A 25,395-nucleotide genomic window follows, 5' to 3' on the forward strand; every position below is an offset into this window, starting at 1 on the left:
CCTTCCTAAATATGACGCTGAAGATTTTTTTTTTAAAGATTAAAACATTCCAAATAAGAAATAATGTGCATTTAGAAAACAGGGTAAGTGTTGGTGTCATTATGATTTTAACATGCTAAATATGTCGTATCGCTGGTTTTGTAGTTTAAAACTAGAGTTACCAAATTTCTCCTGTGTCGCTGGCAATGAATCCTGACGATCAACAGCTGTAATTTTCTCCTTTGAAACCGACTGAGTGGCTTTAGGGCTTCTGGGTGATCGTGCCTGGTTAATGCCAGGTTTATCTGTCCGGGCTCCTGTCGTCCTGGGTTTGTGTGGGGAGGTCTTCAACGACGATACTTCTGAGCGGCTACCGCTTCGAAGGCCAGGTGAGGTCTTTGGGGCAAAAGCAGGAGTTGACACGGTCCCTTCTCCTTTCAGAGAGCGGCGGTTACCTGTAGTGGTAGTGTTGGCCACTTGTGGTCGAGCCGTTCCTATTTTGATCTTGGATTCAGGGACACTTTTATTGGTAGAGGGTGTTGCACGAAAGTCATTTTTGTTTTTCTCAACACCAGATTTTAAATCAATAGGTTTTGATTTGAAAGATGTGGAAGATGATGACGACTGTCCAGAACCTAGAGATCTTTTGGCCGGATGCGCAGTGGCAGCAGCAGTTGGTAAACTACTTGACTTAGGTCGAGGAATTGCACTTCGTTTGACATCTGATTTTGGATTTGGTGAGACAATATAAGTACCCTCTGTTTGTTTAAATGCGTTACCCACCAGAACTTGACCTTTTTTGCCTACTGCTTGGTTTTCCATAACTGAACGCTCTTCATTTTTATGAATAGTTCCATTTTCCAGAGTCAACAACTGCTGAGTCAGCTTGTTAGAACTAGCCAAACTATCAGCCAAAGTGAGGATGTCCAAGCAGGACTGTGAGGTGGATCCATCACTGTCGCTACTTGAGACCTCAGCTCTCTTCAGATACTTCTCCATGTCGGGAGTACTAAGGTCACCCATTGACGTGGTCTTCGGGAGGTCCTCCAGCAGACCACTCTTATTTGAGGCTGCTAAAGATTCAGAAGTCATAATCGACTCTTCTGCTACTTGCTGGCGGCTTCTAGAGCGACTCCGTTTGGACAGCTCCATGATCATGGCGGCAAGCTGGGCTGGATCTGAGCTGATGGAGGCATCAGCAATTGCAGATGCAATTGTACTAATGCTGAGCATAATATTGCTACTGGAGTTGAGCGATTCTGGACTATGGCCAGAACTCTCCTTATCTTCATATTGTGCAGAGATCTAATCAAAAATCAGACAAAAGGTGTCAACACTTTTGCTAATTTTTAAAAGACTATATTTGGACAGCAATCCAAAACTAAATGGTTGTCAATACCTGGGAAACCTGTTCCTGAGTTCTTTGCGGTTGCACATTATTCTCATGCGTGGCTTCAGCTGTGTTAGGCTCAAGAGTCTTATCTAGATCATCTGCAGTTCACATTAGACATGAAAAATGACTTAGCAAAACTAATTAAATTAAAAGTTATTAACTAATATGAGCACAGTATGTTCAATGCACCTGGATTAAGTGTCTCATCAGCATCACTTTGCGGAACCGTCTCAATGTTGATGGAGCTTCCTCTGGAGAACAAATCTGAGGGTCGAAGTAACGCAAAAGGTTCTCTTTTCTCAGGAGAGGTAATGAAGTATCCAAAAGATGGCTGAAAAACAAACATCAAATGGTTGAATAACTAATTTAAACCTTGCCTGAAATGCCACCTTTCATTAGAGTTTGGTACAATACTAATTAAACATCTGAAAGAGTTTATCAATGTATTCAGGATTGCTAGAAATGTTCAGACAAGTGTGTGCTGAACTCTGCTGGACAATGACCATCCAGGAATGGGATTGAACACCTCAGCTCTACAGCATTCTAGGCACATACCTGATGGAAAGGTTGTTAACATATAGTCAGACCATGCATATCAGGGGAAGTGATCACATGATCTTTAGATTGCTAATTTGCAACTGTGATCGGATTGCTAGTGGGCATCACATGATAAGTCATTTGAGTGGCACACAAAGTATTCCAAATGAGTCAACGTTGAGGCTTTTTACAAGGATGTTATCTTAAAAGATATTTGCTCTGGGTTAGAGTCCTCACCCTTTTCACATTGTCCTCCTCACTGCTCCCAAGGCACCCTAGAGCTTCAGACCGCCTCTGAAAAAACTCCCCTAGTGAAATACGCAGATAACTTTGGTTCCCAGGCTCGTGTTCAGAGGAGACCTGGGAGGCCCTCATGAGGATGTTGCTACTGCTCGGGACTTTCCAAGAGGTGTCTCCCAACACTTCACTCATATTGACAGCTTGAATCTGCTCTTCCTACCAGAAGGCAAAAGAAAACATTTTTTGGTTTCTGAATGACAAGAGCATTTGTGTACAATACTCTTAAAGGAATAGACCTTTGTTCATCTTTAATACACAAATTAAGATATTTTAGATATCCGAGAGCTGTCTGACACTCCATAGACAGCAAGGTTACTACCACGGTCAAGGCACAGAACAGAAAGTAAGGACATCATTAAAATAGTCCATGTGACATCAGTGGTTCAACTGTAATTTAACTAAGCTACGAGAAACAAAAGTAAATACTTTTTTCCCCAACAATTCTTCTCCAAAGCACGCACATATGTCATGATACTCTCCATAATTGCGACCTATGGTGACGCAGAGAAGAATAGTTGAATAAAGAAGTAATTTTTGTTTTCTTTGCGCACAAAGTATTCTCGTAGCTTTGTAAAATTATGGTTGAACCACTGGACTGTTCTTCCGATGCCTTACTGCGTTTCTTTGCCTTGACCGTGGTAGTACCCTTGCCGTCTATGGAGGATCAGAGAGCTCTTGGATTTCATCAAAAATATCCTAATTTGTGTTCTAAAGATGAACGAAAGTCTTATGGGCTTGGAACGACATGAGGGCTAGTACTTAATGACAGAATTTTCATTTTTGGGGGAACAATTCCTTTAAGATCTAGGTTGGCTGAACTCTAAAAATCCTGCAGGGAACCATTCATACCTGTATGAACTGGTGCTCCTTTTCAAACTCCTCCTGATCTTCAATTATCTTGTCCATGGCCTGGCCTAAGAGAAGACAACATCATGTAATGAAAGCACTGACAATTAATTTAAAGTATTAACTCATCCAATAATGTGTAAATTTACTTATGTCCATGTTGTTAAAAAAACACCTGACTGCCTTTCACCAGTCCAACACAACAGGAGTAAAATGAGGAATGGTACACCAAAAAAAGAATTTCCATTAAGAATGAGAATATTACTGCATTTTACTTACTTCCAGCAAGAAAATCTTCAGATTGAAACTGCACAGCAACTTCCTCAGGCATATTGGCCTCTATTTCCTTCTCAAAGGAAGAGTAATAGGCCAAATCAGTGACCCACTTTCCCTCTTCATTTTGGTAAACCACACTATGAGTTGCATTTGCACCTAAGGAAATATAGAACATGACTTTCTAAATCATAAAATAAAAGCCAGTCATATTACATCATATTTTGAATACTTCATGTTAGTGCTGGGCGATATGGAAAAATCATATATCACGATATAGATTATTTTATATCACGATAACGATTTTTATCACGATGTACCACAAAAAAGTACGTTTTCAGTTATTCTCTGAAAAGTTTGACAAAAATATCATTGCATACTTTTTTTTGCAACTTTATTTTGAAGTGACATTTAACTGAACTGCAGCAATATAAATGTTTCAAATGACAACAGATGTGGTGGAGGTAGAGCTACAGTAGCCTTCACTTTTTTTTATCCACATCGTAGTTAATTAATTCTTTACGTTTGTATAAGAAAATTCGTTAACCTAGCCTAATAAGTTGATTTAATATTCTTGATAATTTTTTAGAAGGAGTTAAAAGTTAAGAAAAAGGGAAATTAGCTTGTAGTATATATATATATATATAAGGCTATAGGCTAATCTAACTTTTATTTCACTGTAGATAGAAATAAAATAATTCTTGATCATATTTAACATCGGAGAATCAATGAAAACGAAACTATTTAAATCTGTATAAAGGAAAGACGAAATAAATCACAACGAGAACAATCTGTATTATTCTTGTAATCAACATTTATTTTGATAAAATAACCTAATTAATGCCGAATGATCTCCACCGCATTGCCGCATATAATCGCTGGTGTCAGTCACAAATATTAAACATGCGGGTCAGGAAGCGGGTCGGGTACAATATTTTCTCTCTTTTTTGCGGTCCGAGTTGCGGGCGGGTTAGTTGAAAACGTCGGTCGGGTTCGGGTTGTTTATAGATTGGCCCGCGCATCACTGATAGCTAGCTTGATAGAGATGGATCACTCAAATCAGAAAGAATGTAAAAGCTATGATGACAGCAATAGACATGAGCGGTAGGCTTGCCACGAGACGGTGTTACCAGTTTTAAGACGCAACACCAGGGACATCACTTTTCCACAGTGACACCATCCCCACATTTGTTTTTTTAAAGTATTCGTTTCTTTTATTAAATATTTATTTGAATTAAATGGAAAACATAATTCTAAATAATTTACTTAAGACGAGAGCATGCACTATAATTAAAAACTAACATAGCTACAATGCGTCATATTTCATTTATCACGTGAGGAGAACGAGAGGAGTCGAATTTACAGAAAGAGAATGGCGGACGATTTAGTGTCAAAGCGCAATGCAAAAGCGCCTGTTTGGGAATATTTTGGGTTCAAACCAAATGCAAAAAGGGAACCTGAAAGCGTTAATGAGGCAATCTGCAAACTTTGCCTGACAAAGGTGGCAGCATCTGGAGGAAACACGAACACAACTAATTTATACACCCACCTTCAAGCGCGCCCCGACTGCTGTCTTGTCTTTTTTGTAGCCTAATCTTTTTTTTATATTCGCTTCTTGTTCATTCGTTTAATCTTATTTCAACTTTGTGCAATTTTTTTTTCTTATTCGCTTTAAAAACATTCTAACATAGCCTACGTAATAAACGTTCTATGGTTTTTATTGTTTGGTTCCAACTTCCACAGTTTTTTCAGCCTGTAGCATTGTTGTTTGTTTTTTTTCGTTATGTTAATAAAAGTTCTGTTTAATGTCAGTGATTTTTTTTTTTTTTGTAGTTTCGTTGTCGTCCATTCAAACAGTTGACGCTTAATTGCCATTTCCCGCAAAACTGAAAGTGAAAGTATAATACGCACGCATTTATAAGCCATTTAAAAGCAGAAAAAAAGAGGAAACCCCCAGCCCCACGGAGATACCCCCACGGTGTTGTCACATGTCGATTAACCGGTGGGGAAATTTCCTCATGGTCACAACCCTAATGAGCGGTAAATTATAGTTCACAAGGAATTCGTTTGTTCCTTCTAGATACTGAATATTTTTAGGTGAAAGCATGATTTAAACAGGTACAAAACTAATTCACACGCAATCGCTCTGTTAATACATTAAAACAAATGTAATGGTATCCGATTTGAAATGAGCAGAAATCTGTAAGAAATGCAGCGATCCATAAGTAAAATAACTGACGAAAAAGTATTTTTATTTTCTTTACAAACTTTGCACTGCATGAAGCAGCAGTTATACTATTTTAATGCTGACAATGTTATTAGCTTGGTATGTGGTAGGAACAAAGTTTGCACACTAGTGTTCCAAACTCTCCTGTTATTTTATTTTAGTATTTTTTTATCTTAATATGTGTTATGAATAGTACCGTTATATTTCAAACATTATTTCTAAATTTTTTGACGTGGAGCGAAGGCAGAGCGGTGTTTCTGATATCAGTGAGCGAGGAGTGGAGCGGGAAATTGTGAACCCGGAGCGGAGCTGGAGGGTAAATTGTTGCCGCTCCACTCCGCTCACATACTCTGAAGAGTATGCATTATATAGCGACAAGACATTATCATACATTTGTCATAGCCTATTTAATGCAATATTTTCTTTGGTAATTGATAAAATTAGGTTAGATACGATAGAAACGATAGAAGAGAAATAGGACGATAGACACTTTTCTATCGTCCCCACGATATATATCGTCGTATCGCCCAGCACTACTTCATGTAATACTACAAACTTCAGAGAAACTGCTGATATTACATTAGAAACTGAAAAAAGATACTTACCTTGCTGCAACTCAAAATCCACATTGTCTGGTTGGTGATTCCAAATATCATTATGCTCCTCATGATTCCCATTAAAGCTCTGGGAAAGGTATCTAGCATCCAGAGACTCTCCAGGTAGATCGTCTTTACTGTTGGTGCTCTGCTGCTCATTGAGAACTGGAGAATCCCCACAAGGGCCCCCACGCAAGCCCAAGTCACCGAGATCCACAGTGGGGCCCAAGTCGATCCCTTGCTCTGTTTTATTATGCGATTCCTGAAGTATATGAGAGAGGTGAAAACTGCTCTGGGTGCCCTGAAGGAAGGGGCTGACTGAGGAAGAAATGTCCTGAGGGTTGTGACTAGCACCTGCCCTCAAGTATACGGAGTCCAAGTGAACTTCTGCCGTGTTATCCATTGCATCCTGTTAAGGGTAAAAATATATTAAGGGTAGCATCAACAATTTTTGCTACAGCAAAAAATAGACAAAGACTTACAAGAGCCTCTTGTCGATCCAGACTCATGCTCCAATTAACTGGGCATCGACTGGCAGGTCCAGATGCCATAGTAGCATGACCAGCCTCCCCTGTGCCAACTGGACCAACACGGTCACCCATCTGAAACGAAATTACAATACAAACTGTAATTGTGCTGTGCTTTGTTTAATTATGCTAGAATGTGCCAAAACAATAACCTGGCTTCAAAAAACAGATGAACAAGTGCTGCCAGCATTGCTTTAAAAGTTAAAAGTCAGCTTGTCCATGCTCAGACCATACGCCACACCAGAAGGAAGCCTCATCTGAAGCTGGCTCACAAGAAAGCCCGCAAACAGTTTGCTGAAGACAACCTGTGCAAGAGCATGAATTACTGGAACCATGTCCTGTGGTCTGATGAGACTATAAGATAAACTTGTTTGGCTCAGATGGTGTCCAGCAAGTGTGGCGATGCCCTGGTGAGGAGTACCAAGAAAATTGTGTCTTGCCTACAGTCATGCATGGTGGTGGTAGAATTATGGTCTGTATGTTGAGTAATTTTCAGGGAACAATAAATCTATACTGCTATACAAGCTGCACATTGACTACTCTAAAATATATCCAAGTTTCATTTCTATAGTATTGTCCCTTGAGAGGATTTGCTGAAATGTGAGGGGTGTACTCACTTTTGTGACATAATGTAACACAATATTTATGTAAAAATTCAAACATGCTTATTCTGACTTGTACATATTAAAATATATAAAAGAATAAGAAAGCATACTAAATTTTATTGCGTTTTAAATGAGTAAAAATTCTTATTGACAAATGGGCAAAACCTAGGTAGTGGCAAATTTAAAAAAATCTAGAAATAGAACTAATTAGTATTTGAGGTGTACGTAATTTGTCTTTTAAGTTAATTTTTGTTGTAAATATGCCTGACTAGATTGTTACACTGAATGACATTTTAGTGGGTGTCTTCTGTTAATTAGGGAAAAATGTATATTTATTTTTTGCTCAGAAAAACAAAAATGCAATTAAATTAAACAAACTTTTAATTGTTTTTGGAAAAACAACAACAATTTAAAGCAGTATTACACTTAGTGTTTTTATGCTTAAACTTGTTTTCGTCTTTGACCCACATACACATTTTAAATTATCCTCAAAGTATTTAAAAGGTATGATCTATTTTTTTAGTTGGCTTGTAGTGTAACTTTGAAGCCGTGTCTTCCTTTTTCAAAGTAACTTCCACAAAACCGAATGGCATGTTCCTGTTGTTTAAATAGATCAAATTTTACACTGATCGTTAATAATTGCTCATATGCCACCAACATTACCTGGCCATGTGTATTCATGGCCGATCTGCTGAACAAAGATTGAAGTTGATCATCATCTCCCATCTGTCCACTTCCACCTACGATGCCAAGACCTCGAAGCACATCATAGGTGCTTTGGACAGTGGTGGGAGGCAAAGGAATGGTAGATACGCCTCCATCATTTCCCTCCTCATCACTGCCACTACTCCCATCTCCTCCTCCTCCATCACCTGATGGCACAGATAAACGATAAAACTTCCTGTCAGTCTAAATTTAAGAAACAATGCCAAGTAAAGAATTAACTTTTAATAAAGAAACACCCCTTTACCAGTAATAGGCGAGTTGATGACCTGTCCCTCTGCTGAGCGGCGGTGCTCAATGCCTGTCCTGGTGTCAGGGTTAATCCCTCCTGTCTGTAACTCATCATCAGAACTTCCTCCTTCCAACCCTGGTCGAAAATGGGGCCGATGACTCTCCCCAACCTGACCATGAACAAATATTTGAAACTGAATTAATGCATTACAAAATAATTTGTAACTTTGGAATCTGTCAAAAATAAAAAGTACAGATTACAAAAAGAGCAAAAAGTAGACCAAAGACTAACTGGTTGTCTAGAGGTACTGGGTAGGTGGAATCTTGCTCTGCCTCGGTTCTGTGAAGCTTCTAGTTCATCCTCTGTATCCCCTTCATCACTTGCAGGACAAGAATCCATACCTGTGGCTGCCAGACGCACATCAGGCATATGAAAGCCCCTCTGTGGTTTGACACAGTAAAAGAGCAAATGTATAAATATATATAAATAAAAATCATTTAGAATGCATTTTTTCTTTGGAACAAATGTGAAACGTGCATGCATTTTGATTTGCTTTTGACTTTAGGACCATTAACTCATACTTGGTCATAGTCATCATGGTGTCTGTTCCTTTCTTGTTCAGTGGATTGGGGTAGAGATGAACTGAAAGGTAACTCCTAAAACAGGAACAGATCATATTCTCAAAAAGAAAAAAAATGGTTAGCTTTGGTAAACAAACAGCAAAAGAGAACTCACAATGGGAATTTCTTGTCCTTCTACTCGGCCTCTCTGCATTGCAGGTGGCATCAGCTTGTTGAAATACAGCTCCAGTTCCTCATCATGGAGCTGGTTCACATCAATGTCATCATCTACAAAGGATAAAAATGTAATTTACAATCAATTACTGCCTGGCTCATCTTGGTTCTTTATAGCTTCAGAGCTCTTCGGAACATATAAGATAATGATACAAATAATTAACCAACCTGTCATATCACTGTTCATGCTGTCCAGAGACACTAGTTTCTCATTGGCCAGGAAGCTGGCAATGCTGCCACTGTACCTTTCACTGTCTGTCCCTTCACTGGCGGAGCCCTCCTCTTCCTCAATCATCACTGGGAGCACGGATGCCTAAGAAGAACAGAAGAAATTAGAAGAAATTAACCATATGATGCTTACCATATATCTGATACGCAACTTTCTAAGTCCTAGCAATTTATAAACATGATCATAACAGCTGAAAAGGTCTTGTCAAATGACTGATAGTTTACTTTTTTTTAGCAAGTCAAAGGCCTTCTAGTATAATTCTAAAAATCTCCATCTTCAGGTTGTGGAATATGTCTTTTTGCTACGAAACCTGATTTCTGTAAAGTAAACATATGAATACATTTTATATTGTTAGAAATATTTCAAAATAAACACTTACTGGACTGAAGCAACTTATGTTTACCCTATTATCCATAAATATTTTTTTAATATTGTCAAACATACAAGTATCAAATATGACACTGTTTGTTTGTACATCTCTCAATCTTTTGCTTTGCATTATAGAGCTTTTAAGTATTTAAATATCATCTACATTATTGGCAGATAGAGCGATAACTAATATTTATATACATTTTATCCAAATAGTCTGCTACACTTTTACAAAGATCTCCTTGATTTCAATTACAACCTATCAGAATTTAATCTTACTTCATTGGCATAAAATAACATTTTTCTGACCATTTTATATCAGGCTTTACATCGTTAAATGGTATTGCCAGACCACTCAATTGGACAAAACAGAAGTGTCACTCAACAGGTGAGTACAAAAATTAAGGTACCTGAGCTGCCAACATATCTTTGTCTCCAGTATGAGAGAATGACAGAAGACCAGTTGAGAGGTCTAAGGAAAGATAAAATATACATTTCAAAATATATATCAGCTTATACATCATTACATTACTCGCTATTTAGTAAATAATTGACATTCATGCATTATCAATAAGACACATTCGTTTACCATAAGATTAAAGACAACAAGCCTTAATTAAATAAAATTGAAGAAAACATTACACACCAGTTGTCCGAAGAGGAACGGAAGCCGACACAAGAGGAGCAGCCACCCCTCCTGATGTTGTTTTGGATACAGAAGCAGATTCTGTTTCGTCCAAATTAACATTCACCAGTAGGTCAGAGAACCGATTAGCAGCAATGAAGTCATCTACATTGTCTCTACAGACACAAAAAAAACCACTAATGAAAGAAAATCAACTGACAGGTTTTTTCCAATAATCTAGATCTAGCTGATGGCCGACAAAATGTTAAAATACAAACCTACATTTACAACTTACTACAATGCAGGAAAAGAGACGAAATAGCTGAAGTCATATGAACATGAAATTTTAAACAACTTGTTGAGAAAAAAAAAAAAACTGATCTATTGATAATGTTGTTTGTAGACAAAATAGGAAACTAGCAGTTCAAGTAGGCACAGTCAATGACATTAATCTTAAAACTGCCAAATATTGGCTCATTATTTGTACTAGAGGGATCAGTGTATATCTAGTGCAAGCACAATAACTAGGTAGTACAAGCACTACAAAATAACCAGAAAAGAATTGACAATTGCTGATTTGTCATGGTGATTGTGTAATCAGCTTACTGGCATAGATAAAAAAAAAAATAAACAATTGCTGAACACTTACAAATCTTCTTTGAGGCTGAGAAGAAATTTTTCCCTGCCTCCATCTGACCCCTGGGATTGCATGAGTGAAAACTGTCCATCCTCCAAATATGATGCTTGGACATCAGTTACTCTGGAAAGACAAAAATGACTCAAATAGCACAATACTTCCAAAAAACACAGACAAAATGTATTAAATTAGCAGCAAATACAAGTAAAGCATATGTGCCCTAAACCTACATGAGCTAGTTTAGCAAACTCAAAATTTGCTAAAAACTTCTAACCAATCAATCAATAAATCACTAGCATTTTGACCAACAACTCACATAAACTCAAATAAATGTTCAACCTCTTTGAAATAACTTTGGGTCCACCTCAAGTAGTCCAAAGGAGATTGCTTGACATTTTTTCCTAATTTTTTTGAGAAATTACCTCCATTTTGATTTTGCACATTCTTATCCCTTAGATTTACAACTTAAGTCTATCCGCAACGATCATAATGACCAACCAAAAATTCAGATAACTGTGAGTATGATAGCATTTACACAACTATTAATACTTTTTTGACAAATTGCCAAGCAATGCGTAATTTTGTTCAGTCTGTGGTGAAAAAGGTTGTATTAGCAATTAAAGAAAAAACATGGTCTGAATAAGTTGAGATCCCAAATTTTTCCAAATTCCCAAATTAATTGGTTTTACTGGTAGTCCACTGTTTGGCAAATTTTTGGATAAAATATTTCATTGTTTACTTTATTTTGCTATCCTTGCATAAGTGGACAATAGTGCCCTGCACCCCCTAGTAAAAAATATCAAAAATTATACCTGGTGCCTGAATAATTTGATTTGACTGTAAACAAAGATACTTAAAACAATACACTCCTGAACAATAAATGCCATTTTCACACTCGTTATCTCAAAAGAAAAAGTACGAACTTACTGAAATGTTTCATTCCTTAAGCAATTGCTCAATTAGCATTTAAATTGTGGAAAAGGTGTCAATGAAACAGCTTGCAAATGTTACATTTAACTCAGGAAATGTTCACATCTCATTAATAAAATCTAGCAATGAGCATTTTTTTTAATAACTTTAATTTCAGTTCTAGGGTTTTTTGCAAAAAATTAATTTCAGTACATCAAAAAGAGCAATATTTGATTGGAATCCGTTTATGATTGATATACAAAAGTTTATGCCTGACAATGAGGTTCATCGGGGGTGGGGGGGGATTACATTCTTATCCCAGATTTAAATAAAAAAAAAAAAATTCTCAAACCTGAAAGCAATCTTAACCATTACATTTGGTCTCAAGTTATAAGGAACAAGAATGCGTAAAATAATATATTTCAGCGAAAATCCCCTAGAGATCACTTCTTGTTCCAAGGAGGCTTCTGTAAAAGTCTAATACAGGGTTTGCTCCCAGATGTGCGCCCATACTGGCGATACTCGGATGTAAACCACAGCATGGATTGCACGGTTAATCTACTACTGAACACATTGTTCTGCTAATTTATGCTGTGTAAACCACTGAAAAAAAATGTGTAATATTTTACCTACCTAACTGGAAAAGGTAAGAACAAACACAAAAACGATTCTTGCCCTGAAAATCCTGATTCAATTTGGCCAACCACAAATGCCTTTTTTGCACTCTTCTCCTTGATTTGTTATACCTTTTGGCAGTCTATAATACTCCAAATGTTTTTCCCGGTCTGACCGATTAGTACAGCCCAAAACAAGACAATAATCGATCCTTTTCAGAAGCAATAACCAGCAAAATATTCACGTTTCTTTCAGTTCAGTGGCATGATTAGGTTCAGTTCTGCCAACATGGCCGATTGATGCGGCATCATGAAAACACTCTATACCAAAACTTTGTCAGGGGCAATGACCAACATAGATGCTGTGGTTAAATAAAGTACAATAAAAAATAAAATTTGGTGCCAATATACAGAGGTAATCACTCAAAAAAGTGAGGCAAATAAAACTCCTGGCAAGCAATGAACTTCTTCATTTTTGGACCAAATGAGATGGAATGACCCCTTTTGAACATTCACTAATATTCACCAAACAGGAACTGAGGAAGTCAACATTGTCACCTAGTTAGGACAGACACGCTGTCACAATATTCATGAGATTACATGCAGGAGTCTCCCACCTGTTGTCTACTGGAGGTCTAATTTTAGCCACGGTAGAGGCGGCCATGGGCATCCCGAGTGTAGAGCCCAGTGTCACGTTGCCGAGAGTGGCGCGGCCACTACTGCCCAGCGAGGCATTTGAAAGGAAGCTGGGAAATGGCTCATCCTCAATGTTTTGGAAGTTCTCCATGTCTGTGTGACTCATTGACACAGGGCTTCACCACATGAGGACTGACCTACAAAAAAACAGAAGAGCATACAGAGTGAACTGGCCACATCATGAGTTCCTTTAGGAAACTGGTGATAAATTATACTGTCATACTGTACTTAGTTGTTTACTAGACATGTTTGACTGCCATGAATACGTAAACGCCTGCATCAAGTCAAACTGGAAGATGTTATTTGTGTTGGACAGCGTCAAATCAGACATAACGGAATGTTTTATAACTCATATTGTTACACAGATAAAGCTTGAAACTGTTAATATGGCAGCTAGCTGCTGTTGCATTTACCTTGCCATTTTCTAGTAATGATAGAAGTACATTTTAACACTTTAAACTGAATAACAATTACATTTGCATCAACCTAGTGAACTCGTTATCTCTATAATTTTCGTCTTTCATCTGACGTTTGTAACTTAGTTAGCAGACTAGCTTTATCAGTTCAATAACTTACAACTTTAACTGCACATTAACCTCTGTAGTACGTTTCTGAAAACAGAGTAACAATATGTTTGGGTAGACTGAATAAAAACTAAACAAATAAGGTTAACGGGCTGCTTAACTCAAATAAAAGCCGTGCAATGGAGACTAACGTTAACTTAATCAAGGCAACACAAACACTTCAACCACGCAACTTAAACAGTTAAAAAAGACAAAAGACTTAAAACATCACTAACGCTAAACAACAAGCGACTTTTTTCTGGCTCGGGTTCTTACTTTTTTTGGCTAGTCGTTGGCTGAAAACGAAACAGTGACAACAACTGTGAAAAAGATTTGCAACAGCTGAGAGGAATCTGTTTCGAAGACAACTTACCATGAGGGGAAAAGCAGCACTTCTGCCTTTATAAATGTAGTTCATTCAACTATTTCATGCAAATACAGCTCCGATAATCCGTGAAATGCTTAAAAACGTTGCCGTTACAGCGGCCTCCCCACTTTTTGAGAACAGTTTGTCGAAGTGCAAAGCTGAAGTGAAGCCATTATGGTAGAATCCCGCCTCTGAGTTTCTCTTTGCATGGGCGGGGCTTCGACATAACGGCAAATTTCATTGGACAATCCTTTCTGACTGCTTTCAAAGAGTGGCGGATTCATGTGTCAATCACGTTGTTGTGTGTTTTGAATGAAGAAGCTGTTTTGAAACGTTTTTAATATAAAAATTGTTTGTAAATAGTGCTTGTTGTATACTTTAGAGTTAGTAATTTACAGCACAACAGAAAATTCAGAAGGCATGAGAACTTTTAAACAATTGGTTGAATGTCTTAAAATCAAAATTGTAAATGTTATATAATCATTATCTAAATATATTTTCAGAATTACAAATGATGTTCCATATAAACTACAAGATTGTGAAATATGACCCACAGAGCAGCTGAGACTAAAAGCAGCTGTGGGAGCCATACATGACAGTTGCTTACTAAAACACGTTCATTGTAATTCACCAAATGGCACATTTGGACTGTCTGATAAAATTGAGAACAGAAATAATTATTCTAATTTAAGAGCATGAACAAAATCCAGAGTGCAGGACAAGACGTGTACTTGTACACAATAACAACTATAACAATTGTTGAAAATATTGCTTATTGAAAAACACTTTAAACAAGAACAAGATCCATTATTAGACTGACTGCAGTGCTAAAACACATCTAGCTTTTTAAAGGCCCAGTCAGATTTTCATATTCAATCCGCTATTTCATAAAGAATACATAAAAACAATTCTGTTTAAGTGTTTAACACCATGGCATTTAATACATCTTTTTCTTCACAGAAACCTTTGACCTTACATGTAAATCAAATCATCCATCAGACGTAATTGCAGAAATGCAGGATACAAATAAAATAATTTCAAATATTTGTGAATACTTTTAATATACATACCAGCTGCTTTAACCTTAATGATTCTCATACAATAACAAAAGAGAGTGAGAGAAATCAATTAATCCAATATTTTGCCACATTGTAACGGCACATCTATTTCCCCCCTTAATTGTGTCTACAAAACAATTAAAATAACATGCTCAATATGGATATCATGCATTTTCATGATCGGAGCATCCATTTAAACATGTCCCAGTACAAAATTCTGAAATGGGCAAAAGCCTTCAGAGTAAAACATAATTCTATAGATTGAAAGTACAGTCAACTTAAACAACATTCCTTGAAGGCAGTTAATAATGGACCCATGTTAAGTGCCAGTCTCGTTGCATGTCCAACAAGTGCAATCAGTTGGTCTCAGTCCAGCATCATAGAAGTGCATAGAAGTCATATGGCATTTATCTTCCAGTGGCCCCGTTTAGAGCACTCTGTGCTGTAGCAGATCCCAGGACACCACTCAGAGCACCAGGCTGACCAGATACTGGACTACCATCTCCCTTTAGGATACCTGTACACTTCCAATTGTCCATGTAGTTTGCTGGTGAAATGGTTAAAAATGACAAAAATTAATATCACTCCATCCGTTGCATTTTTGATGACTCTTATTACAAACCCCTCACCTTTCCAGAGTCTCACACAACCATCGTCACCAGAGGAAGCCAGAAGAGTACTGGTGATGTTCCAACTTACACGCCACACCTGAGAATTATGACTGTCAAACTGGGCCAGCAACTGCACCTCAAATTTAGTGGGCGCCGAAGAAGAGCTGTCCTTTCTGTTAGTCAAAAACAGGCATATTGAGACATCTATTGGTGTCCAATAACAATAGAACTAAACATTTCTAAACAGTAGTCTTGGAAAACAACCTTGCATTACAGAAGAACCCTAACATAAGAGCTTCAAGGTTAAATAAATAAAAATATATTATCGAGTATTATAATTAAAAGTACTGATGCAGTGATAAAACAAGGTTAAAGGAGTAGTTCACTTTCAGAACAAAAATTCACAGATAATGCACTCACCCCCTTGTCATCCAAGATGTTCACGTCTTTCTTTCTTCAGTCGTAAAGAAATTGTTTTCTGAGGAAAACATTTCAGGATTTCTCTTCATATAATGGACTTCTATGGTGCCCCTGAGTTTAATCTTCCAAAATGCAGTTTTAATGCTCTAAATCAGTGGTTCTCAACAGGGGGGGCCCGGAGAGATCGGAAGGGGGGCGCAAATTGTTTGCGAGAAAAAACAGACAAGGCATTATTTGGGTACTGGGTGTATTTTATTGCGTTTCACGTTTCATGTAGAACAAATGTTCTAAACCGGTGGGCCTCCAGGGTGCCACGAAATAGCTTAAAATTCATTTAAATATTATCCTAAAATTGTTTAATTTCATTATTAATGTTTTAAATGAAAATGATCAAAGCACGGTCTCTCTCGTGTTCTGTGATTGATTGCTTTGGACTCGACGCATCAAGTTTCATCGCACTGTTAAATACAGACTGAATGGCAGCTCAAAACTTTCAACCGCTGCACGAAACTTCATTCGAGAGTCCTGCAAGGGACATATTTTTTAGTCCCGCACCCGCAAGTTTCTGTCCCGCTCCCACAGAAATATATGTTATTTCGTCCTGCTCCCGCCCGCGACATTCATGTTTTGTCCCACTTCCACCCGCAAAAGTAACCTATTATACCCTGCCTCTGCTTAATTATTTTTATAATACGTCCCGCGAACCCGCTCCTACGTCCCGATCTAAATCAAATTATTCGCGATACGTGCTTTAAAGTCGTCTGAATCAAATAATTTCCCATACGCGCTTTGAAGTTGAACATTCTGAATCAAATGATTCGCGATCCGACTGGAGCGCTTCGAAACCGTGAATCTTTTTGTGACGCAGTGGTTTACTGATTCGGAGTTTCCAAAAAGCTCCGTTGATACTTTGCTCACCTTCTCTATAAAATTTATTCGTTGTTTGAAAATAAATCATTACTATTTATAGAGCTAACTTACGATGTTTTTATTAAATTGTGATCACATAATACAGCTTCCGTCTTATTAAAAACATTTCATGACCTAACACTCATTATCTGGTTCTTGCCTAAAAAGACGGGTATATAATGCGCGTTGTTAACAGATTACACTAGTTTCGTCAACCTCTGCCTATGGAGAGAGAGAGAAAAAAGTTTTTAAAAGCATCCCCCCCCTCTGGTTATTTCACAAATCGCACCCTATATATATGCATGTATGTACATGTACATGTACGTGTGTGTGTGTGTGTGTGTGTGTGTGTGTGTGTGTGTGTGTGTGTGTGTGTGTGTGTGTGTGTGTGTGTGTGTGTGTGTGTGTGTGTTAAAATGTTAGAATTGAGCAGAGGGCAAAACTAATGTTTTGGTTAATAAAGCAGGCTTAAAAATAAACATCTTTAGAGGAAATGTCAGGTATGGGGGGCCTTGCAAAATTGACCGAAGCAGGAGGGGGGCCCGGCCTAAAAAAAGTTGAGAACCCCTGCTCTAAATGATCCCAGACCAGGAAGAAGGGTCTTATCTAGCGAAACGATTGGTTATTTTCTAAAAACATATACAATTTATATACTTTTTAATTTCTACACAGAGTACACACAGTGCTAGACAAGATGAGCATTTGAGGTTAAAAAGTATATAACTTGTTTTGCCACTTGTTTGCCCTTCTTTCCTCGGCTGTGATCGTTTAGAGCCCTTTGAAGCTGCATTTTGGAAGTTCAAACTCGGGAGCACCATAGAAATCCATTATATGGAGAGAAATCCTGAAATGTTTTCCTCAAAAAACAATTTCCTTACGACTGAAGAAAGAAAGACATGAACATCTTGGATGACAAGGGGGTGAGTACATTATCTGTAAATGTTTGTTCTGAAAGTGAACTACTCCTTTAAACAGTAAAGAAAAATGCATGGCATCATTACACAATATATATTAATCCAATTCTACTCAAGTAATCATTTGATTTGATTTTGCTCACCGGAGTGGAACCAGTTTGAAGATGCGCACGTCTTTGGTTGCAATAGCAAGTACATGGAAAGACCGACCGAGATTTGGAGCAAATGCAATATCATGTACAGCATCTGTAACTGTCATCAGTGTCTCTGCTTTGGCATATTTTCTATAACCATAAAAATAAAGTAAAAAAAAAAAAAAAGTTTAACCTGTGAAGAAATTTAACTATTTGTAGCAACAGCCAACAATATATTGCATGGGTCAAAATGATCAACTTTTATTTTATGCCAAAAATCATTAAGCAAATATCAAACTGTAATTTTTAATTAGTAATAGGCTTTGCTAAGAACTTCGTTTTGACAACTTTAAAGGCAATTTTCTCATTTTTTGCCCCCTTCAGATTCCAGATTTTAAAATAGTTGTATCCTGACAAAATATTGTTCTATCCTAACAAACCACACAATGGAAAGCTTATTTATTCAGCTTTCAAATGTTGTATACATCTCAGTTAAACCTTATGACTGGTTTTGTTTAGGATGAGTGTGAACTAGCCTACAAAAGTACAAAGGGAATTAAAGGCAGACCTTGTAACTTCGTTATACTCGTATATCTGAACCTTGCCGCCATACGTAACATTGCCGTCATCGCTACCCACAGCAATCATAGGAGCATGAGCTCGAGAACTGTGAAGACAAAAAATATATATTTTTAGTAATAAAGCAGTCTCAAAAGTGGTCTGAGATGAAACCCAAAAGAATGTAGAAATTATCTATTAAAAGGTTAGTTCACCCAAAAATGTAAATGTGTCATTCATTAACTTACCCTCACGCCATTCCAAACCTTGGTTCATCTTCGGAACAAAAATTAAGACGAAATCCAAGAGCTGTGACCCTCCATAGACAGGAAAGACACATTCAAGGTCCAAAAAGGTACCAAGAACATCAACAAAATAGTCTGTGACATCATTGGTCAACTGCAATTTTATGAAGCTACTGAATACTTGTGCAAAAATCTTTTCTTTGCATCACCCTAGAGCCATATTAGTACCACGATAAAAACATCAACAGCACCACATGCATGCGTTATGTTCAGCTTTTTGCAATTATGGTTGCACCACAGATGTCACATGGACTATTTTGTCAATTGTTCTTGGGACTTTTCTGGACCTTGAATGTGGAAGGACCCTTGCGGTCTATGGAGGGTCAAAAAGCTCTTAATTTGTGTTCTGAAGATGAACAAAGTTTGGAACGACATGAGGGCATGTAATTAATAACAGAATTGTCATTTTTGGGTGAACTATCCCTTTAAGCTTGATCTCACTGTTCAATGGTGACATGCATGTAAAACATCTGTGCCATTTGCAGTCACAGATCTAATGACAGCAGTTTGACCCTTCGGTGAAAAGTCTATCACTTATCTGAGACTTCCAGATGCAGGATACATTAATTTACAAAAGGTTCACACATCTGCAGAGCAGTGTAGGTGTACATCTACTCACATATAGAGGTGTATATCTAACATTTGTGTATTCTCACCTGGAAGGGTTCCAGGAGATGCAAGAGCAAGAGAGTTTGGATGAGATCTCGTGCTGCAGGGACCACTGGCTCAGGTTCATCACATCAGGGGCCTCGTAGATTCGCACCACCCCGTCTGCAGAGCATGTGGTCAACATCAAGCCCATGTGCTTTGGGGCAAACTTCACATCAGTCACAGACGTCCGACTGTCCACAAGCGTGGTCCTCTTTATCTGATGTGAGAACAGGGGAGACAAACAGTAAATGTTGAGCGTTATAACGTACCCAAATTATACTACTATTACAAAAGTTATCCACCTTATTTTTCAATGCAAAAGATAGCCGTTTTCTGGTGATGTGTGAGACTTCCGTAGGAAAACAGAGCCACCGTAGTAAAATAACGAGAAGAATAGAAGTGAGAAGTGCAGTAAATGGCAAAACTGCATGCACTACAACCACTTTGTTCATAATTAAGACAATACATTAAACTAATATGGTAAGACATGCTAGTTTACAATATCAAGCAGCAAAATTAACATACGTTTTGTACAGCTAAAAATAACTAGACGTGGATGAGACCGGAAGTCAGACACATTCAATTTACAAATGGCTGCAAAAAATAAGGTGGATACTACCAAGCTATGTTTGTCATTGAGAACAGCAACTACCACATACATGCTGTGCAACATAAGATGTATGTGTATTAACTCCTGGCAGTCCAACCAAAAAGAATCAACACCACAGACACAGAAGAGTACACTTAGAATGGTAACATGACATGTAGCACCTCGTATTTAGAAAGTTAGCCTAACTAAGTGCAATAAAAATCAAACTTATTGTGTAAGACAACCTGGGAGAATCAACTGATTTACAGCAAATGCCCATACTAGAAAGGATCTCTTACCCAGTGGCTTTGCCCTCGTTGTTTGTCACTGGACTCTCCAACAATCTCCTCCCATACTATCGCAGTACGATCAAAGGAGCAGGATGCCAAAACCTGTCCAAACTCTGGATGGGCCCAGGTCACTCTCCAAACTGAGCCGCTGTGAGTCTACAAAACACACATTTGTGTCAAATTACAGCCCAGAACCCAATACACCTCATAATAAATTACCAAAACTATGAATGTACATCAATATGAAAGCCAAAATTCAAACCGATAAACTGTTTGAATGAGAGAACTACATGTTAAGTTTTCACGATTTGTTCAGTTACCTGGATGTGCAGCCATATTTGCGTACTCAGATGTAAACAACAGCATGGATTGTTGAAGTATAATACATTGTTCTGCTAATTTATGCAGTCTAATCCATGGAAAAAACATGTGAAAGCTGCTAAATCATATAAAGGAGGACTAAGCAGGAAAGGGCACAATATTTTGACAAACTAAAGTTAATAGGTGGTAAAGATATGTACGAGCAGTATAAATTAAGATATTAGCCTAATATTTAACCTACCTATCGGAAATAACAACAAAAACAAACATTAATGTTGTCAAGATTCTTGCCCTGGAAATACTGGTTCAATCTGGCCAACCATAAACGTATTTTTTTGTTCCTTTTTTGCACTCTTCTCCTTAATTTAACTTTTGTCAGTCTATAGTTGCGTACTCCAAATATTTTTCCCTGTCCGACTGATTAGTACAGCCCAAAACATGACAATAATTGACCATTTTCAGCAGCAATAATCAGCAAAACATGCAAGTTTCGTTCAGTTCCGTGGTATTGTTTACATTCAGTGCCACCAATATGGCCGCTTGAAGACGCATCGTGAAAACACTGTTCAGAACATGTCCGTTTAACAAAGTTTCGAGATCATCTTATCGTAGTGGTTCTCAACACAAAGGCTCCATGCTTTCCTCTATCACATTATTTCGAAGGACCCTCCCATAGTGTTTTTAGTATAGCTGTAATTATGCTACAGTTACTCGTTCTCAAACTTTATTAACAGAAACTTGATAGTGTTGATATATTAAGTTAACCATAATTTGTTTTGTGCTTCCAGAACTTAAGAACTGAAAGTTCTTCAATAAAAACTGCAGTGAAGAAAATAAAGAATATGATTCCAATCTTGATTTTGTGTGTGTTTGCATTTTAGCGTTTTAATTTAGACTAGAATTAAATTAATTTCTATATATAATTAAAAGGGATAGTTCACCCAAAAATGAAAATTGTCATTAATTACTTGCCTTCATGCCGTTCTAAACCCATAAGACCCTAGTTTGTCTTCAGAAGACATTTTTGATGAAATCCGAGAGCTCCCCGACTCTTCATAGAAAGCAAGGGTCCGACCACATTCAAGGTCCAGAAAGGTACCAAAAACATCAAAATAGTCCATGTGACATCAGTGTTCCAACCGTAACTTTATGAAGCTACGGGAATACTTTGTGTACAAAAAAAACAAAACTTTATTCAACAATTATTCTCCTCCACATCACCCTAACGCCATTTTGGAGAGTACCACGAAGCAAGAGTGTGCTTTGATCGGCACATAAACAACAATGCATCATGGTACTCTACAAAATAAAGGTAGTGCGACACGGAGAAGAATTGAGGAAAAAAAAAAAAAATGTATTCTCAGTTTAATAAAATTACAGCTGAACCACTGATGTCACATGGACTATTTTGTCAATGTTCTTGGTACCTTTCTGGAACTTGAACGTGGTAGGACCCTTGCTGTCTTCGGAGGGTTAGAGAGCTCTTGGATTTTATCAAAAATATATTCAGTGGTCCGAAGACGAACAAAGGTCTTACGGGTTTGGAACGTCATGAGGGCGAGTAATTAATGACAGTTTTCTCATTTTTGGGTGAATTATCCCTTTAAACGTTTTATCATCCAGTGCCCTGACAATTAATTAAAATACTTTATCCTCCAGCCCCATTGAATATTTATTGATGCCCCCTAGTGGGCCCAGGACTCCTGGTTGAGAACCACTGTTTTATGGCAAGACCTACTTTCCAGCTGGCTGTGCAGTTCCATTCACCATTATCACCTTTATCCCACACCTAAAAGGAAAAAATAAAAATAAAACCCAAAGATTTGCACTTCATATCATAGTCATATAATGTTGCAAACTCTGCAACAGGCCATGGGATGAGAAAGCATACCTTAATGCTTTGGTCGCTGGAGCACGTTGCCATTCTCCGCCCGTGGAAATCATAAGAAACATCGTGGATGAGATCTTTATGATCTGCTGCGATGCTGCGAGCGACAAACATTCTTTTTTTTTTTTTTTTTTTTTTTTTTAAATTAGCCTATCTACCCTTCTTGGTAATGGCACGCGGGAAGTAAACACGAACTTGTGCACTTCCCTACTTTTTTTTTTTTTTTTTTTTTAAACGCGAGGTTGCAAGCGGTCCAATCACGTTAGACTTGAAAAGCACGTGCTTCAGATCTTTATAGTAAAAGATCGGATGAAACACTTTACAGGCTGACGTGAAGATCTGCGCACATCTGCGCATGCGCAGTAAGGCCGCCAAAGCTTTTTAGTCAAACAGCTCCCTCTTTTGCATGCAATTACGAACGTACAAAAGACAACAGTAACCATCAATGTTTGACATTTGCATTTATTTAACAGTAAAACATGTTAAGAAAATATCCTAAAGGTAAAGTATTTTAAAGTGTAGCTATAATCTTTACTCGTTTGGATGAACAAAATCAACTGGATAGAGCATCCAAAATGTGCTCTGGCATAAAGGCAGCTGTTTTAGATCATTCAAAACAGTAAAACAAGAACAGTATGTGAACAATGTAAACATGAAAAAGCCTTCAATCCCTTATATAACCATTAGAATTTAGAAATGATCAAAACACACCCATTGTCTCAACAATGAGAAGTATGGTAAGCAAAAGGGGAGCAAGGGAAGACTGAATTAAAGGGCCAGCGTTGCAAAAGTCTTCCTCACAGCAGGTGGTCTTCAAGGTGTACAAAGTCCTATTGGCAGGGAACTCTACACCGGTTGTCTTGTTGCACTCCTCCATGGGAAGACACCCCATCACCTTTATATCCAGAACTGAAGCTGAAACACCAAAGGAAAAGCATTCACAAAGGGAGAAGGGTGTGTAAAAGAGATCTCGAAAACTGAACTTTAACATCACATTTACCTGCTTTACCAATTCCCACATAACACAATTCCCCATCACTGCAGTTTGTCTTGGTGGTGTAACACAAATCCCAGAATCCAAGCTCACACCGAAAGCACTCAAGTGTTTGTCCTGTAAGCAAAGGGAAATTACTGTGTATTATTTTCTAATTAGTTATAATGGAACAAACAGGTTTGTAGTTTGCTTTGTGCTCACAATTTGTTTTTAACAACACTAAATTGTGCATTAAAGCCACTAAACACTCATATTGCAAATACACAAGGACTAATCACACTGGTATGATCTTATTTCAAATTTAGTATGGAAATAAGTGGTTTACAAAATCCATTCATCACTGATTTGAAACATTTTGATATAGCATTCATACTAGGTTACCTCTCAAAATCCAGGGAAATCATTGACTTACCCAAACAAAACAAAGACATCACCATCACAAAGGCAATAAAAATATTTCCTCTCATGTTTAAGTGAGTAGTTAAGGGTATAAATATGACAGCAACACCTTGAGCTGGATATAGTCTTTACAAACGAGTATTACCAAACAGACGGCCAGTCTAACTGTGTGACAATGGGGATTGCGTTGCATAATGCATGATAAGGTGTGAGGGGGATAAAGGCATTATCTTATTAGCCATTCATTAGATGCAGCTGTTTAGCACGTGTAGCACAAGACAAAACCTAAATGGATCACGTGCAGGGGCGTCGTAGTTGGGGGAAAAGGGGGACTAAATTACCAGGGCCCCAAGTGTGGGGAGGGCCCCCGAGGATCAACCCCCCCCCGGAACGTAGTACAGCGGGGGCCCCTTAGCTGAGTCAGTGCACAGGGCCCAGAACGACGCAGCGACGCCCCTGATCACGTGCACGTTCAAACACGTCCTTTTTCAATCGTAATTCAAGGCAAAGGTTTTATTAATCTAACTATTTAAATTGTAAATATTATATAATCTATAAACTTCATTACACCAAAACGACAAGTTAAAAGAATGTTTTAAATAATTTTCCTCGAAGTAGCGTTTCATTTGTGAAGGAATCGTTCTAATTGGATTAAAAAATTGGACTAAAATTGAATCTTTAAATCAAACAAATGATTCTCCGATTTTCCATCCACGCACTGGCTCGTTTAATTCAGAACATACTCTAAATAGTTCCGCCTCATAAAGTTATTATATGGCAGAGATAGTAATGCTAGTATTTTTTTTTAAGTATTACTTATGTTTCATATTGTATTTTTGCTATAGCTTGATAAAAGTCATGCTCGAATTTGGTGAATGAGGATGGAGGAGAAAAAAAGCTTAGTTGACATTTGTGGAAAAACTTAGTAAAACGAAACGTAGTAAAAGATCGTGATACTTTTTTAGTGAACAACTTGAGTGAATAAACCATTGCACACATGCTGACGACAGTACTGTGTAACCTTTACAAGTAGTCAGTGAATGAATTATTTTGGTAATTGTAAACCTGTCTTAATTTAAATTAAAGGGAACCCCGGGTGTTAAGACTTGTGTATGGTTTAATATAATGTAAATAATGCGTCTTACTGAAATACGTAGAAGAAAAAAATCCACATCGTTTTATACATATTTTGGACTATAGGGGGCGCCATTATGACGTAAAATGGTTGCACTCCATGAGCTACTGGTGCTTGTTGATATTTTTTACCGCAACACAACTTGAAAAATAAAATACTGATATATTGACCACATGCT

The 25,395-nt window shown here is 37.7% G+C and overlaps 3 protein-coding genes across 3 annotated transcripts in view; all 3 read right to left on the reverse strand.

Annotated features, from left to right (window-relative positions):
• The window catches only part of cep192 (centrosomal protein 192), a 32,740-nt gene extending 19,538 nt beyond the window's left edge, over positions 1–13,202 (reverse strand). The window contains exons 1-17 of the mRNA XM_073847031.1: positions 13,033–13,202; positions 10,905–11,015; positions 10,277–10,431; positions 10,041–10,063; positions 9,201–9,345; positions 8,974–9,086; positions 8,820–8,894; positions 8,530–8,679; positions 8,244–8,407; positions 7,947–8,127; positions 6,161–6,560; positions 3,335–3,487; positions 3,059–3,123; positions 2,147–2,365; positions 1,562–1,703; positions 1,379–1,470; positions 162–1,284 (exon numbers count right to left, since the gene is read on the reverse strand). Coding sequence (XP_073703132.1) covers positions 162–1,284; positions 1,379–1,470; positions 1,562–1,703; positions 2,147–2,365; positions 3,059–3,123; positions 3,335–3,487; positions 6,161–6,560; positions 7,947–8,127; positions 8,244–8,407; positions 8,530–8,679; positions 8,820–8,894; positions 8,974–9,086; positions 9,201–9,345; positions 10,041–10,063; positions 10,277–10,431; positions 10,905–11,015; positions 13,033–13,202 — 3,481 coding nt within the window. The remainder of the gene's footprint in view (positions 1–161; positions 1,285–1,378; positions 1,471–1,561; positions 1,704–2,146; positions 2,366–3,058; positions 3,124–3,334; positions 3,488–6,160; positions 6,561–7,946; positions 8,128–8,243; positions 8,408–8,529; positions 8,680–8,819; positions 8,895–8,973; positions 9,087–9,200; positions 9,346–10,040; positions 10,064–10,276; positions 10,432–10,904; positions 11,016–13,032) is intronic.
• Positions 13,203–14,949: 1,747 nt separating this feature from the next.
• LOC141342885 (nucleoporin SEH1-like) lies at positions 14,950–22,891 on the reverse strand. The gene is made up of 8 exons (XM_073847459.1): positions 22,693–22,891; positions 22,540–22,590; positions 20,490–20,636; positions 19,607–19,818; positions 18,656–18,754; positions 18,097–18,237; positions 15,729–15,883; positions 14,950–15,646 (listed from the first exon to the last, which is right to left on the reverse strand). Exons 1-8 carry the CDS (start codon positions 22,801–22,803, stop codon positions 15,507–15,509), a joined length of 1,056 nt encoding a protein of 351 aa, XP_073703560.1. The 5' UTR covers positions 22,804–22,891; the 3' UTR covers positions 14,950–15,506.
• A 263-nt stretch (positions 22,892–23,154) lies between these two features.
• On the reverse strand, positions 23,155–24,239 carry LOC141342117 (sperm acrosome membrane-associated protein 4-like). Its single transcript, XM_073846504.1, has 3 exons — positions 24,096–24,239; positions 23,690–23,800; positions 23,155–23,604 (listed from the first exon to the last, which is right to left on the reverse strand). The coding sequence occupies exons 1-3, from the start codon at positions 24,148–24,150 to the stop codon at positions 23,390–23,392; spliced, it is 381 nt and encodes a 126-aa protein (XP_073702605.1). The 5' UTR covers positions 24,151–24,239; the 3' UTR covers positions 23,155–23,389.
• Between the last annotated feature and the right edge of the window lie 1,156 nt (positions 24,240–25,395).

The sequence above is a fragment of the Garra rufa genome, chromosome 9 (genome assembly GCF_049309525.1).
Source record: "Garra rufa chromosome 9, GarRuf1.0, whole genome shotgun sequence".
Taxonomy (NCBI): Eukaryota; Metazoa; Chordata; class Actinopteri; order Cypriniformes; family Cyprinidae; genus Garra; species Garra rufa.